The 17,535-nt window shown below is 43.0% G+C and overlaps 1 protein-coding gene across 1 annotated transcript in view; it reads left to right on the top strand.

Annotated features, from left to right (window-relative positions):
* The window catches only part of zmp:0000001236 (mastermind-like protein 2), a 359,321-nt gene that overhangs the window by 229,288 nt on the left and 112,498 nt on the right, over window positions 1–17,535 (top strand). Inside the window, exon 2 of the mRNA XM_067986378.1 lies at window positions 14,112–15,563. Coding sequence (XP_067842479.1) covers window positions 14,112–15,563 — 1,452 coding nt within the window. The remainder of the gene's footprint in view (window positions 1–14,111; window positions 15,564–17,535) is intronic.

The raw sequence follows: 17,535 nt of genomic DNA, 5'->3' as shown, positions 1-17,535 counted from the left end.
AATATCACCATACCATAAATTGTTTTCACACAGTGATTTTTACAGCTCAATACAAAAATAGCCTGAGGTAGAAGCAAGTCATTACATATAAGTTTTCTTTAATCTGCTGCAAGTTTTGTGGTAAATAATGTTTCATGGCACAAGGAGATGCCTAATAAACCATGTTAACCATTAGTTGCAGCTTAACTAGAAAAAATTGTTTCGTTGTTGCTCCAAGAGGCAAATCCTTTAGGCCTCAATTTATACGCGTAGGCCAGGTTTGTTAGTGATACAATTGTTAATAATGCAATTTTATTACTGATAATTACCCAATTAAAGAATGATTTTTTTTAATAATTATTTTTTAAGAATCGTAATGTTTAAATTTAGTTCATTAAAAGCTAAATAAGTGCTCTTGTTATTTTGCCCTGTCACCATTTTCAGTGCGGGTGGATTGAAGGAACTGGCGTTGCTCATTCCTGTCCACCTGCATAAAAGCCTATTTCCCAGATTACCATGGTATGAGGAGAAAAACAATAGGCTTTTTTCATTCTAATTGTCTCCCTTTTTCTGACAACACTGACTCATGCTGGATTGTGATTCCACTGGGGCCAGTAGCTCTCTGGTATCTTACCCAAGTGTTCATTCTTCCTGTGCGAGCCTAAAAAGTGAGTACTGTTAGGCTGTTTGACAGTGGAGAGCATTACAGCCAAGCAAGATTCTGTCTTTACCCGGAATCTACAATGCAAATTTTCCAACAGAGATCAGGTACCTGGCTCAGTTTCCCTGTTGAGACCAATTATTAGTGCCCCTATTCCCATGCTGGCTGAGGTCAGCTAACTCAGTTTCGACCAGGGGTAAAACTCGGGTCGTTTCTGCTGTCTCTGGCCTAAGACCACACTAACTGATCCATTGGGGAAACTATCAAGTTAAAAACTCCTATGATGCGAGTACATCTGAATCCTCGAGCCAAGCGCTGGCATCTACAGGAATTTCCTAACCTAGTAACCACCTCCAGTCATACAACCCTCTAAGAACTCCACGTTCCTCCAATTCTGGCCACTTGAGCATCACCGATTTCCTTTGCCGCTCCATTGGCAGCTGTGTCTTCAGCTGCCTAGGCTCTAAGCTCTAAGCTCTGGAATTCCCTCCCTAAACCTCTCTACCTCTCCTCCTTTAAGATGCTCCTTCAAACCCACCTTTTTGGCTAAGCTTTTGGTCACCTGTCCTAATATCTCCTTAAGTGGCTCGGTGTCCAATTATGTCTGATAACGCTCCTGTGAAGCACCTTGGGACGTTTTGCTACTTTAAAGGCGCTATATAAATGCAAGTTGTTGTATCAGCTTAATTTGTCAAAATTGTGTTAATAAGATCTTAGTTATTTTCTTCAGATTCCCATGAACTTTTCTTTAATACTGATGAAGTCAATCTTGTCTGTTTCTGCCTCTTGTTATCTTTTAATTAAACTAGCTATCAGTGTGCACAGTCAGTGTAAAAAGAGATGGAATTAGCATTGGCTGAATGTATTACAAATGTATTAGGCTCAATTTGTTGCTCTGATCATTGTCATTTTAAATTGAATGATTTTTTAAAAAGAATATTATAAATATCCTTTGGAAAACGGTGTTGCATTTCAGATTAATGGAGTCTATGTTGTGCATTCATGAGGGGGGGCAGGCAAGTGACCTGTTCCAGCGGTCTCCTGATGTCACTCCAACCCTAGGAGGTGGTTGAGAACATCTCTAAGGATGACCCTACATGGGGAAGATCCTGGATTCCCCACGGTGACGTAGTTGAATTCAGAAACTCAGTGGCATGGGGAATCATGTTCGCCAACTCACATCTCACTACTCTGTGGTTCCATCAGTCGGCCTACAATGCCCTAAACTATAACGCTTGCAGATAGTTTTTTTTAAAGATTTCAAAACAGACTTAAATTTCATTTTCCTCACTTTTTCTTTTCATATAATCTCATTTTATCCCTTCATCTTCCTTGTTACTTTATATCCTCTAGCATTTTGTTCTGGTGTCAATTTCCTCTTTCTTCAATCTGTTCTCTCTGCTCCTATCCTTGCATCCTTTATTCACTGCTACTTTTTGCCTCTGTGAAATTATTTACTTTATATGTGAGAATGTTCCCACAGGCACAAATTGACTTTCAGAGAAAGTTCAAGCTCTGGGAGGATTGTGTTTTCTAATGTGCCATGATTTACCCAGTTATGGGACAAATGCAAGGATTTAAATAAGTACCATATTAACTTGCATATAGAGCACATTTTTTTCAGAGAGAAAAGATCAAGTTGGGGGAGTAATCTATATGCACATGAACATGGTACTGGTCTGCCTGACCAGATGGGAAAAAATGTGCTGAACCAAGTACAGGTTTAATATTCGAGTCTCTGACATATGTTCATCAGTTTTATTCCACTTACAGAGGGAGTTTTTAAGGAGCATTTTTAAAAATTCAAGTTGGTAAGAATTACCATCAGCTTCAACATTTTTTTAATTCCTCATGATCGAATATTATGTGCAGTTTTGCACACCCTACCTTCTGAAATATAATGATATGTTGGAGGGGCTCCTAGATGGACATCAAGGATGAATACAGCACTTTGGGATCAAAGTAATGCAAATATGCTCACAGAACTAAACTAATTTTACTAGAGAAAATAAGATTAGAAAAGAGAGTGTCTGCAAAATGATGATTGGTATGAACAATCTAGATGTAAGCAGACCATTTAACTTGGACTCTGTGTTGAACTGAATGATATGAATACACAACTAACGAGCCTCAAGCAAGACTAGTGATTAGAAGAAACATATTTTCCTACAGAGCGGTGGCTATGTGGAACAAGCTCTTAACAAAAGCAGTTAATGCTATGTCGATTAATTCTTTCAAAAATGAGCAAACAGCTCCCTCAATGGCCTAGTGAGTAAAGGCACCACGCAGTGTCACATCATGCTATACAGATCAGAAGGTCACAAGTTTGATTGCAGATATGTGTTAACGAAACATACAGAAGCTGTGACAATTAGCCTCTGTATTTCTGGGCTAGGGAAGGAAAAATTAGCTAGGGTTACCACTCTTGATCATATTCCAGTGACCCCCTCTGCTCAAAAGATCATGGCCCTAAATTTGCATAGGCCGTGAACTCGTTAGTTATACCTGGATCACGCCAGCTGGTGTCCTCTAGCATTGCCCCAGAGATGCATGTTGAAAAAACGCCCACCAGACCACACAGGCCAGAAACTCTGACAGCTGCTATCCGGTTCCCCCCCCCCCCCCCCCTCATTCCGAGAAACAATTTTTCCGCCCCTTCTTACCAGTTTTTTGGGAAGCCAGATTAACAACAAAGCTTGGAACCGCCTGGTAGGGTCCACTTGTGCCCTTCTGGAAGCCGGTATGCCTCATCTTACTGTGGCCTCCAATCTTACGCCAGATCACGTAGGGTCCCACTGAGGTTGGAGAAGCAGGAACTCCCAACATCGGGAAGCCCCGGCCCCTCTGACGTGGGGGTGGTATGTTTGGAGCATACAAGGGTTCCACTCCACACAAGAACATTCTAGTCATTCCCAGTGAAAGCCAGTGTATCTGGCTCCAGTTCTATTTTTTGGGCCTACTGCTGCACTTCTACATGAGTTACAGCAGGAGTCCACTACAAGGGCCCATATGTGTAGACATCAGGTAAGGATAGGATTGGATTCACTTGAGATTCCCCACCGCAATCAATTTGCCTCTCAACACTCATTGTTTAGGCTTGGATTTGAAGAATTCCCCTTTGGATAAGTTACTGTATCCCAGCAAAGAGTCAGCAGATTTTAGGAGAGATGGGGAGAAAATTGGAAGAAAAGAACTGGGTGCATTCAGTTTCTCCAGTGAGCTGTGTTGGTTGCGACTGAGTCAGATTCGAAGTGTCCTGAGTTAGGGAGGAGAAAAATGAAACCAGTAACCCCAACTGGAAAGTACTTGTTTGTGGACATCGAACGTAGACAGGAAAGAGCTCAGCTGATGCTTGCAGTGTCAAATGGCCTGCTGATGCTAAAGTACAAAAGGGATGGTCGGCACTGATAGGAGTTACTGAGCCCAGCTGATTCAACTATTGAGTTATGAAGAACATTTGAAATGACAAGATTGCTGAAACACTCCTGAATTAATAATTATATGCACTGACATTAACTCAGCTCCCCATCTCTGTCGAAACAGTAACTCTTCCCAGCACGATTCTGGTTAATGAAACAAAAATATTCCTTCCCCACCCCAAAATATTTTTCTTATCTTTGGTCTTGGCAGGCCCACTCTTCCACTTCTGAGTGAGTTAATCAGTTGCCTGCTCTCAAACCACCACCGGGGTTACAGGGTAGTAGCGCAATGAAGACTCGCCAGCCAATTTTCTCTCTCCCCTCCCAGAAAGGTTTCTCACCAAAATTTGAGATCTCCTTGAACAGCGCAGCTCAGATTGGATCAGGTTGAAGCTGCATTATTCAGCTGTGGGGCTGCACACTGGTACTTGAATGCCCAGCCCCAGAGTGCCACCCTCGTAGCCATTGTCAAACTGCAACAGAACAATGCTGGAAAGAAAAGAATGAAGACTGTTGTAGTCTGCACCAGTCTAGTACACTTAGCACAGTAATACAATGCTTAATATTCAGGTCAATACAATTTACTCCCTGTCAATGTGCAGTCAGCTTCTAGCCTCACAAATTTTAAACAAAAGATTGAACATTATTATGAAATGACAGCAGTGTTGAACTCACGAATACTAAGATGTTGAAGACTGCACCACGCTGATCCATATTGTATTTGCTTTCTCTCCTGTGCAGTGTTGAGTCTGTTGCCTGCCCTTGGGCAGTGAATTCATTGTAAACAAGCTTTCAAACTGAACTGGGTTATCCTGTGTAAATCTTTAATAAAACAAAGCAACAGTCTGGCTTGTTGTGCTTTTTATGTTCACATGTGTGACAGTATTTCTGTTTGAGTCTACGGCCAGTATTGTTTACTTGGGTGCAACAATTTTTTTATAACAGTCTGTTCCACAAGAGCAATCTGCTCTTTATTTCTTCCTCACCCGCCCCCCGATTTTCTCTGCTGTTCTCCCCATCCATCTTGAAGGCAGTAACTCATACTGGGGTGTGGTCCCCCAGGCATTGGTAGCCGTCTAATCCCTTGCCCAAGTGTATATTCTTCTTGTGTGAGACTGACCAGTGAGTAACCTAGGCTGCCATTGTGCAACGTACAGCCTGGGTGTGGCATTCACCCCTGAGTTCCTTCAATCCAGCCTACATTTCCCTCGTTTTCTGAGCATGCCAAGTTATAACATTGGGAGCTCTTGCACGGTTCAAACTTCCTGGACCTAGAGAATTAGAAAAGGTTGCTTCCTGATTAGTCCATTTAGACCACTGAAAAAGCAGCAATATCGAGCCAAGCAGGACGCAGTCTTTGAGCCCAAACAGTTTAAAAAAAACCTGAAATGAAGGGAGATCCACTGGTGGAAAGGCCAAGAGCAGAGCAAAACAAAGAAGCAAAAGTTAATTGATCAAGTCAAGCAGTAGAAGAGAACGTAGTGGAGCTGAGGATAACAGACCAGGAAGAGCAGAAGTATATGTAAGGTACAGCCTAATTTGGGGGGGTGGGGTCAATTTTTAATATATAGTCACAAGCTTTTTAGTGAATGGGTGTGGATTTTAGTGTGGTCCACTTAATGTGGATCTGGCCCTTTGCTCCCAAAGGTAGGCTACCTCTGTTCTAAACTATGGAGGGTAACACAGTTAAGATGAGTTCTGTCCTTATTTGGCACCGACACATAGAATCATAGAATGGTTACAGCACGGAAGGAGGCCATCCGGCCCGTCGAGTCCGTGCCGGCTCTCTACAAGAGCAATCCAGCTAGTCCCACTCCCCCACCCTAATAGAATCATAGAATGGACACATAGAAACATAGAAAATAGGAGAAAGAGTCGGCCATTTGGCCCTTCGGGCCTGCTCCGCCATTCAAAATGATCATGGCTGATTGTCTAACTCAATACCCTGTTCCCGCTTTTTCCCCATATCCCTTTAGCATTAAGAAATATATCTAATGACTTGGCCTCCACTGCCTTCTGTGGTAGAGAATTCCACAGGTTCACCACCCTCTGAGTGAAGAAATTTCTCCTCATCTCGGTTCTAAATGGCATACCCCGTATCCTGAGACTGTGTCCCTTGGTTATGAATTCCTCATCCATCGGGAACATCCTCCCTGCATCTAGTCTGTCTTGTCCTGTTAAAATTTTATATGTTTCGATGAGATCACCTCTCATTCTTCTAAACTCTAGTGAATATAGGCCTAGTCGACCCAATCTCTCCTCATACGTCAGTCCTGCCATCCCAGGAATCAGTCTGGTAAACCTTTGTTGCACTCCCTCCATGGCAAGGACATCCTTCCTCAAATAAGGAGACCAAAACTGCACACAGTACTCCAGATGTGGTCTCACCAAGGCCCCGTATAACTGCAGTAAGACATCCCTGCTCCTGTACTCAAATCCTCTTGCAATTAAGGCCAACATACCATTCGCCTTCCTAACTGCTTGCTGCACCTGAATGCTCGCTTTCAGCGACTGTTGTACAAGGACACCCAGATCGCGTTGCACCTCCCCTTTTCCCAATCTATCACCATTCAGATAATAATCTGCCTTTCTGTTTTTACAACCAAAGTAGATAACCTCACATTTATCCACGTTATACTGCATCTGCCATGTTCTTGCCCACTCACCCAACTTGTCTAAATCACATTGGAGCCTCTTTGCATCCTCTCACAGCTCACATTCCACCCCAGCTTTGTGTCGTCTGCAAACTTGGAAATGTTAGATTTAGTTCCCTCATCCAAATCATTGATATATATTGTGAATAGCTGGGGCCCAAGCACTGATCCCTGCGGTACCTCACTAGTCACAGCCTGCCACCCGGAAAAAGACCCGTTTATTCCTATTCTCTGTTTCCTGTCTGTCGACCAATTCTCAATCCATGCCGGTATATTCCCCCCAATCCCATGTGCTTTAATTTTGCACACTAACCTCTTGTGTGGGACCTTATCAAAAGCCTTCTGAAAATCCAAATACACCACATCCACTGGTTCTCCCCTATCTATTCTACTAGTTACCTCCTCAAAAAACTCCAGTAGATTTGTTAAGCATGATTTCCCTTTCAGAAACCCATGCTGACTTTGTCCAATCCCGTTAATGCCCTCCAAGTGTTCTGTTATCACATCTTTTATAATAGACTCTAGCATTTTCCCCACTACTGATGTTAGGCTAACTGGTCTGTAATTCCCTGTTTTTTCTCTCCCTCCTTGTTTAAATAGTAGGGTTATATTTGCCACCCTCCAATCTGTAGGAACTGTTCCAGAGTCTATAGAATTTTGGAAGATATCACCAATGCATCCACTATTTCCAGGGCCACTTCCTTTAGTACTCTGGAATGTAGATTATCAGGCCCTGGGGATTTGTCAGCCTTTAGCCCCATTAATTTCTCTAGGACTGTTTTTTTTACTAATACTGGTTTCCTTCAGTTCCTCCCTCTTACTAGACCCTTGGTTCCCTAACATTTCTGGCAGGTTATTTGTGTCCTCCTTTGTGAAGTCAGAACCAAAGTATGTGTTTAATTGTTCTGCCATTTCTTTGTTCCCCATTATAATTTCCCCCATTTCTGACTGTAAGGGACCTACATTTGTCTTCACTAATCTTTTTCTCTTGACATATTTATAGAAGCTTTTATAGTCGTTTTTTATGTTCCCTGCTAGTTTACTCTCATACTCTATTTTTCCCCTCATAATCAATCTCTTTGTCCTCCTTTGCTGAATTCTGAACTGCTCCCAATCCTCAGGCTTGCCGCTTTTTCTGGCAATTTTATGTCTCCTCTTTGGATCTAATACTATCCCTAATTTCTTTTGTAAGCCACAGTTGAGCCACCTTTCCTGTTTTATTTTTGTGCCAGACAGGAATGAATAATTGTTGTAATTCCTATACACGTTCTTTAAATATTAGCCATTGCCTATCCCCATCACCCTTTTAGTAACGTTCCCCAATCTATCATCGCCATACTTTTGTAATTTCCTTTATTTAGATTCAGGACCCTAGTTTCGGATTCAACTCCTTCACTCTCCATCTTAATGAGGAATTCTATCATGTTATGGTCGCTCTTCCCGACGGGACCCTGCACAACAAGATTGTTAATTAATCCTTTCTCATTGCACAATACCCAGTCTAGAATCGGCTGTTCTCTAGTTGGTTCCTCAACGTAGTGCAGTGTCCAAAAACATCCCTAGCCTGCTGAGGCCAATTATGGTACCCACCAATGCCCCAACTGAAATTACCTAATTAATGATCAAATTTGGAACTTTCCTTGTCTGTATTGCTAGTTTACCTACTGTAACATTGGGAAGCCTCTCAACAATGTCCTTTTTGAAATAATTTTTAGTGAAGTGTTTTATCTGTTCACTCGAGTTTAACTTGAAATCATTATTTTCCAGTCTACAACATATGAGCCAGCAGCAAAGATGACTATTAGACCACAATGTTTTCACTGAAAGAGTCTGTCACATTGGAATAAACCATGCTGAAATTTTATAGGCTTCATATAATAGTTCTCCTTTTATACTGTCCGTTACTACTATAGTCCTTCACAGGAATAACATAGAACACATAACTAGCCAAGAGACTGTGTACAGCCCAGTGAGATGAATTTAATTCCTATTGGAAGATACTACATTCTGGCACAACTAGGATTAAGTGTTCTCGTCGAATGTTTTTTTTCCATTGGAGGAAATTCATGCTCAAAGAGGGATGCCAGGAATTTCCTCTGGGATTCACACGATCAGCCACCATAACTTCAGCAGCAACTTCAGATAAACCGCTTAAATGGGGTTTCTGCGGAACTTCTGCCAAAGTTACAACATCTTTAACGTTCAAAACGTCCCTAGGTGCTTCAAATGTGGACGAGGAAGGGGGGAATAGACATTGAACAAGAGTTATGAACGGAATTGTGGTGACTGAATAAATAGTCAAAGAAATGGGCTCTGAGGAAGTTAGCAAGAGATATAGCAAAGTGGAGGGTTTTAGGAAAATAATTTCACAATGCAGGGCATGATGGATGAAGATTTTGCCGCCAATGGTGGAACGGAGGGTGGGGGTTGGGAGGCTACAGTACACCAAAGTTGGGAGAGTGGAGGGATTGAGTCGGGGTGCAAACCTGGAGGAATTTGCAGTGGTAGAGTCAGGCAAGGCCATGGATGGATTTGTAAATGAGGATGATTTTGAAATAAATGGTTTGAGTGAGTAGAGTCAAGTGGAGGTCAGTGAGGACTGGGGTAATTGGTGAATGGGACTTCGTATTAGTTTGGATGCAGGGAAACGGAATTTTGAATGAGTTGAAGTTTGTGTAGGGTAAAGCCCTGAGGAAATTCCCAGTGAGAGTCTGTCTGTTGAGACCTCATTTACAAGTCAAGTTATTTCAAAGAATGATGATCAATTGTAACATCCTCCTGATTAATGGTGTATATTTTTTGTATGAATAGTTTTGTTTGAATATGAGTATTGCTGTTGAGCTGGTTGGAAGAAGTTACCAATGGGGGTGGAGAACTAAATTAACATCAGTAGAGATACAATCATTGAGCCAGTGATTGAATTATTTTAACTGTGTTAATTTAAGTCCCTTCTGTTCGCGAACTCAATTATTCCTCCCAGCCAGTTCTCCTGATGATAATAACAATCTGCATTTCAACATAGATATTCAAAAGGTTGATCAAGATATCAAAAATACTGTTAATATTAACTGATATCTTGCTAATTTTTGTTTTTAAAATAGAGACATGAGGCAATATAACCCTCTCCCTCTCATTAAAATCAAGCTGTGAATTGCACATTCTCCATCTCTAATCCTACCACCCCCACCAGTGTTGAAACCCTCAACCAAACAGATGACTTCACTGCTGACCCACGTATACTTTCGGGGGTCAGGTGAGGGTTCCTTACTTTGCATTCCAATGGCTGGTGCCTGCGTTACTAGGGGTGCCTCTTGGGTGCCCATCGGCCATAGAGGCCAAATACTACAGTGTAAGCTTGCTGAGTCTGGGGGTTGCCGGGTTAGATTTATCCTATTTTTTTGAATAGGACCTAGCTGGGCAATCTTCCACATTGTCAGGTAGACACTAGTGTCATAGCTGCACTGGAACAACCTGGCAACTCACTCTGATGCACAGGTCTTCAGCATTACAGCCTTTGCTGTGTCCAGTGCACTCCACTGCTTCTTAATATCATGGGGCTGGAATTTGCTGGACACTGGCGGGAGGTTTAGAGGGGATTTGAGAAAGAACTTTTTCACCCAGAGGGTGGTTGGAGTCTGGAACTCACTGCCTGAGAGGGTTGTGGAGGCAGGAACCCTCACAACATTCAAGAAGCATTTGGATGAGCACTTGAAATGCCATAGCATACAAGGCTACGGACCAAATGCTGGAATATGGGATTAGATTAGACTGGGCTTGATGGCCGGCGCGGACACGATGAGCCGAAGGGCCTCTATCCGTGCTGTATAACTCTATGACTCCATGACTCTATGATAGTGGGGACCTTGGGAGTGGGCCGAGTGTGATTGTGAACTTGGCACTTTAGGCTAAAGATACTTGCAAGCACTTCAGCATTCAAGTGTGAGGCTTCACCATGATTGAAGATTGAGGTGTTAATGGAGCCTCCTTCTCATTAGTTGCCATTCTCAACTGGGTGTCATAGGGCTAGTGTAACTTGCTTTGATCCATTTGTTGTGCGACTACTTAACTCTATCTATAGCCTGCAGCCTTTTGTGTTTAGTATGCAGGTAGCCTTTGTTGTAGCTTCACTAGGTTTGTGCTTCATTCGAAGATATATCTGGTGCTGCTCCTAGCATGTCCTTTTGCACTCCCCATTGAAACAGAGTTATTAGTCTTCTGGCTTATTGGTGATGGAGCAATAAGCGATGTGTTGGGCAATGAGGTTACAGATTGTGGCATTTCTGCTGCTGATGATGGCCCACAGTACCCCTTTGGTGTCCAGTTTTGGGCTTCTAGATCTATCCTTAGTCTGTCCCAACTGTGGAGATGAGACTTGTCTTCGCAAGGTCTGTGCGGTGGTCAGTCCTACTAGTTATTGTGGACAGATGTGTCTGCGACAGGTAGGTTGGTTCCCTTATCATTTGACGCAGGGCCAGTCAAGCAATTACAACAGGAGTGTGCCAGAAAGGCCATGGATTTTTGGCCCCACTTAATGTATGTAACTTGTGTGCTGTAGTTTGTACATAAATAACATATTATTGCATAGTTCAAGTACAGATACCTACTGAGCTGGTTTGGTGTACATTATCGCTTTATAATCAACCAATTCTAAATTACCATGGCAAAATAGTGACACTATTTTTGCAACTTTCTTTTGTTGCCTCCAATTTCAGATTTCTTTCCATTGGACACATATTTCCATATGCCCAGTCAAGTCTCGCAATACCAATTGTAGTAGATGTTAGAGTTGTTTCATCTGGGTGGTGGGTGGGGTTGGGAGAGCAGAGGAAGCTACTGTAATAGCTGTAATGGGAGAGCTGCTGTTAGTATTTGGCAGTTCTAGCGTGCAAAAGCAGAAATTATTTGCTTACAGATTACATAACTTGCTAGTGCAATGTTTGTTTTCAGCAATGAAGTCAATTTTATATGTATTATTAAATCCAACAGCTTGGCAGATAGCACTAGTCAAGAGCTGGCAGGAAATAAAAACTAAAATAATCAATTTACAATCCTGCAGCTATCTCCTGATACTATCCCCCAAGTGCGATTCCTGCAAGATAATAAAAATTGCAAACAATACAGAATAATAAATTACTTGATTATCGAGGCGTTTACTTCAGCATCTGTAAGATTCTATGCTTTGTATTTAATTCTTGCAGGTTTGTGATTTCTTTGCTGGTATTATTTCCTGACAGATTGGATACACTTTTTTAAAAAAAAATTGACTTGTCAGAAAAGCATAAAGGATTAGCACTTTTGTTTGGGTTTTTCCACATGGGCTTTTTTTAATCCATGGCCCACTTGTAATCTGAGTGTTGTATATATTATTGTAATAGTTTAGAAACTGAAAGCCTCCAATAAGGCTGAATTCATATGGCCACTCGGCAGACTCCTAACTCCTGCAGGAATCTGGCAAAACAGCCCAAAAATATGTGGACAACTGTAAGTGCCCAATCTCTGCCTACACTAGAAGTTCCCAGTCAGCCTTGTAAGAGATGGAGCATTCGCCCTACACTGTGAGTTTGCACTTCCCAAATCTCAGTGGGACCCACCGTAAGGTTGGAAGCCAGCTATTTCAGCCTTCAGAAGGCCTTAAGGGAAACGGCCTGGGCTCCCAAAGCGGGAGGTAATTTATTATTGGCCTCCTTGGAAAGGGAGCAGAAGAAAATTTTTCTCCAGGTGGATAGGGACACGCACACCCCATCCCCATCCTCCTGGATTGCAGCCAAGTGGCGGATTTTCCGCTCTGTGGGACTGGCAGGTACCCGAGATGCACTCATAGCGGCATAGGTGCATGTTGACCCCATGCAAATTAGGCATCCTCCGACTGTCCCCACATACGCCACTGGGATCAGTGCCAGAGGATATGAGCAGGCGTGATCCTGTAACTACTGAGATTGTGGTCCAAGGATTTTAAAGACCAATATTTCTACAATGGTTCATTCTTTAGAAGGCAAGGACTCTTTTACTAAAGAGAGGAAGCTAAAGTTGAAATAACAGAAGTTCTGCAAATTTATGTTGTTAAAAACATATATACAAGGGTCTTCAATTGCCTGGAACATTACAAAACAGAAATTTCAACCCTAGTGAAAATTGTCCTCTTATAAAGAGGCTCAATTCAACTTTTAACCAATGACGCAACTGGACTTACTGCCTCTCTCACAAGTGGCTGACCCATGCAGCATTTCCTGCACCCCTCCACCGAGCGGGCACCCAAGATGTGCCGATACTGGCACGGCCACCCACTTTAAATTGCTTGACCCCAGGAATTCCGGTGGGGTCAGGATTGCAGGGTCACCAGCAGGGTGTGAATCCCATTCTGCCATAATAATGCCGTGGAGCATGGCTGTGGATTTTCTGCTCCATGTAGTGTGTATGTTTATCTCTGTATTTACACAATCTAGAGTTGTGGACATTGCTAAGAATCAGATATTCAATTGTATTGTTGTCACTAGTAATTCAGTAAAGCGTAATTGTGGGAATATATTTTCGTACTATGTTCACTTGATCTGTAAAACAGGCCAGCAGTACAATTATTGCTGTTATCTTTTCAAGCATCAATTGTGTCTGGAGAGAGCATTTTAAAATATTTAACAGTAGAATAAAATACCAATGGATGCAGGCCTGCCACTGGTGATGGTAGTGGTGAAAGTAATTTGAGGTGGTGAGAAGCAAATATTACATAGGCGTACTGCACGATATTGAAGAATGTTGACTTTTTGTGCATTTTTGGACAATGTGAATTTTTTTCCTCCTGTAATTAATTGATACCAATGCATTGAAAATGCTTGGAGGGTACAAATTCTCACCTCTACTCGCCCAACCCTTACAAGGCCAGTGATGCCAGGAGAACAGGGTCTCCCTATGATGGGAGTTCCTGCTTCACTGAATCAGAAGGAACTTGGCGCATTACTGGAGGCTCGTATGCTGAGATGAGGTGTATCGGCCTCTAAATGGGCACAAGTGACCCCCCCCCCGCCCCCCCGCCACCACCAGCAGGGTCAATTTCTTTTTTTAAAGTTTGGATTGGCCCCCTTAAAAAGAGGGGCCAAGGGGGAGGTGGATGGTGGCAAGCAATGGATTTTCCAACCGCATGAGACAGGCGGACGCTGGAGTTGCAGCCAAAGTGACATGGGTGCCCACCAGAACCATGGAGATGAGTTGCCCTCCCACTGACTCCTCAGACGCCGGTGTCCGAGATCCCAGTGTAACTGCCAAATTGTGGCACCTGGATTTTTGGGGCCTTAATGTTTAAGCATTAAATGATTCACTGGTAACATCTGAAATGTTTTTTTAGGGCGGGGTAAGGGAAGTGAAATATTACTACTAAAAGAAGTTAATACATTTTCTTTCTTTTAGTTACAGGGTTCCATAAAGAGAAAGCTGGAAGGAAATGGTTCCCCTGTCAGCAACGATAGGCAAAATGGCATCTCTGATGGGCCTTTCCAAATGGATATTAAGAGAATACGAGTCGATGAAGGTGGTCTTGCAATAGGCCAAAGTGGGCATCAGCTCAGTAATGGGCAAGGCCAGTCCATGCAGGGTTCAGTCACAATGGGACCTGGAACACCAGGAAAAGACGGTGCCTTGATTGGAAGCACTCAAGCCAATGGTGGTGATGTCAATTCTGGGTTCAACTTGCCACTCAACAAGGAGATGAAACAGGAGCCAGTGGAGAGTGTTTCATGCAGCAAGCATTTAAACAACCAAATCTCCAACAACAATATGTTATTTGAACCCAAAGATGATCTAGGAATGCAGTTGCTTGATCCGGATTTGCAGGATTTGTTTGATGAACTGACAAATATGTCAGGTGTTCCTCCGCTGAGTGATATTGACCTAGACAACATGTTAAACCCCAGCATTAGGAACGAAGAACCGTTCAACATGGACCTTGGCCAGCAGAACCAGAGCAGTACACCGAAGCCGCATTCACAGTTGGAAAATCTAATAGTAAAAACTGAATTCTCACCTGGTTTTACCCAGGCGCCAGCAGGGTCACCCCAAATGCGGCCTCCTTCCGCAGGGCCACCATATTCCATGGCAAATGCAGCCATGTCCGCTCCTTCACCCATCTCCTCAGCACCTCAAAGTCAAAACCAGCCACAGCAATCTTTACCTTCTGCAGCAAACAGAGCCTTGTCCAATTGGCATGACCTGTCTCATGCACAGCAGTTGAAAAAGATTGCGGACAATCGGCAACAGCATGCCATGCTACAGCACCAACAGCAAAATCAGACAGCTAGCTGGCCCCCTGCTCCACAGTCAGGCCCTGCGTCAGGAAATTTTGGCCAGGAGAAAATACCCAGTCCCTCCCTCCACCAACAGCCCTTTAGCCCCCAAAACTCTCTACTTACTGGGGTGTCAACCAACAGCAGTCAGGCGAAAAACATGAATAACTGCCTCTACAAGACTCCAACTGCAGTACAGACTAGCCACATGGATATGATAATTCATCAGCAGCAGCAGGCACACAGTATAAATCGCGGTATGATGAATACCAGTTCTGCATCACCAGACCAGCTTTCATACAATAACACCAAACCATTGTCTCATTTTGATCCAGAGCCAGGCCAGATCTCTTCAATACTGGGTTCCCAGAGCAAACCTTCTGTCTTGCATTACACACAGCAGCAGCCTTCAGCAACAATGCAGCAGCAGCCGCCACCACCAACAGGTCACCTCCAAAATCAGGCATTGCAGCGGGCACAGAGCATACCAATTGCACTGCAACAAAAGATGCTGCTGCAGAAGATGCAACAAAACCAACAGCCTTCGGGGTTGCAGTACCCTCTGCCCCAGCACCGACAGGTATGAGTTAGCCTTTTTCAAATGTCTGAGTGTAAGCACAAAATGAACATTACTTTCTTGTTCCCCCCATATCTTTTGAATCTGGAGCCATATTCAGCAAGTTTGTCACATCAACTGCTTAGAAACATAGAAAATAGGAGCAGGAGTAGGCCATTTGGCCCTTCGAGCCTGCTCCCCCATTCGCTATGATCATGGCTGATCCTCTATCTCAATACCATATTCCCACTCTATCCCCATACCCCTTAATGCTTTTTGTGTCTAGAAATCTATCTAGCTCCTTCTTAAATATATTCAGTGACTTGGCCTCCACAGCCTTCTGTGGTAGAGAATTCCACAGGTTCACCATCCTCTGAGTGAAGAAATTTCTCCTCATCTCAGTTCTAAATGTCTTACCCCACATCCTGAGACTGTAACCTCTCATTCTAGACCCCCCAGCCAGGGGAAACATCCTCCCTGCATCCAGTCTGTCTAGCCCTGTCAGAATTTTAAATGTTTCAATGAGATCCCCTCTCATTCTTCTAAACTCGAGTGAATACAGGCCGAGTTGACCCAATCTCTCCTCATACGACAGTCCTGCCATCCCAGGTATCAGTCTAGTGAACCTTTGCTTCACTCCCTCTATGACAAGTATATCCTTTCTTTGGTATGGAGAACAAAACTGAACACAATACTCCAGGTGTGGTCTCACCAAGGCCCTGCAGTAAGATATCCTTTCTCCTGTACTCAAATCCTCTTGCAAGGAAGGCCAACGTACCATTTGCCTTCCTAACTGCTTGCTGCACCTGCATGTTTACTTTCAGTGACTGGTGTACAAGGACACCCAGGTCCCTTTGTACATCAACATTTCTCAATCTATCACCACTTAAATAATACTCTGCCTTTCTGTTTTTCCTTCCGAAGTGGATAACTTCACATTTATCCTCATTATACTGCATCTGCCATGTATTTGCCCACTCACTCAACTTGTCTAAATTGCCTTGAAGCCTCTTTGCATCCTCCTCACAACTCATGATCCCACCTAGTTTTGTGTCGTCAGCAAACCAAATAATACATTTGGTTCCCTTATCCAAATCATTGATATATATTGTGAATAGCAAGGGCCCAAGCACTGATCCCTGCGGCACCCCACTAGTCGCTGCCTGCCACCCCGAAAAAGATCCATTTATTCCTACTGTCTGTTAACCAATTTTCAATCCATGCCAGTTTATTACCCCCAATCCCATGTGCTTTAATTTTGCACACTAACCTCTTATGTGGGACTTTATTAAAGGCCTTCTGAAAATCCAAATAAACCACATCCACTAGTTCTCCCTTATCTATTCTACCAGTTACATCCTCAAAAAACTCCAGTAGGTTTGTCAAACATGATTTCCCTTTCATAAATCTATGTTGACTTTGTCTAATCCCGTTGATATTTTCTAAGTGTCTTGTTATCATATCCTTTATAATAGACTCTACCTTTTTCCCTACTACTGATGTTTGGTTCCCTGTTTTCTCTCCCTCCTTTTTTTAAATAGTGGGGTTACATTTGCCACCCTCCAATCTGCAGGAACTGTTCCATAACCTATAGAATTTTGGAAGATGACAACCAATGCATTCACTATTTCCATGGCTATCTCTTTTAGTACTCTGGGATGCAGATTATCAGGCCCTGGGGATTTATCGGCTTTCATAGAGTCATAGAGTTATACAGCACGGATAGAGGCCCTTCGGCCCATCGTGTCCGCGCCGGCCATCAGCCCTGTCTACTCTAATCCCAGCACTAATTTCTCCAGCACTTTTTTTTACTAATAATAATTTCCTTTAATTCCTCTTTCTCATTAGACCCTTGGTTCCCTAGCATTTCTGGGAAGTTATTTGTGTCCTCTTCCATGAAGACGGAACCGAAGTATTTGTTTAATTGCTCTACCATTTCCTTGTTCCCCATTATAAATTCTCCCGTTTCTGACTGTAAGGAACCTACATTTGTCTT

Source organism: Heptranchias perlo, chromosome 6 (genome assembly GCF_035084215.1).
Source record: "Heptranchias perlo isolate sHepPer1 chromosome 6, sHepPer1.hap1, whole genome shotgun sequence".
NCBI lineage: Eukaryota > Metazoa > Chordata > Chondrichthyes > Hexanchiformes > Hexanchidae > Heptranchias > Heptranchias perlo.
The sequence above is the reverse complement of the archived record's forward strand: the minus strand, read 5'-3'. Positions and strand labels throughout refer to the sequence as shown.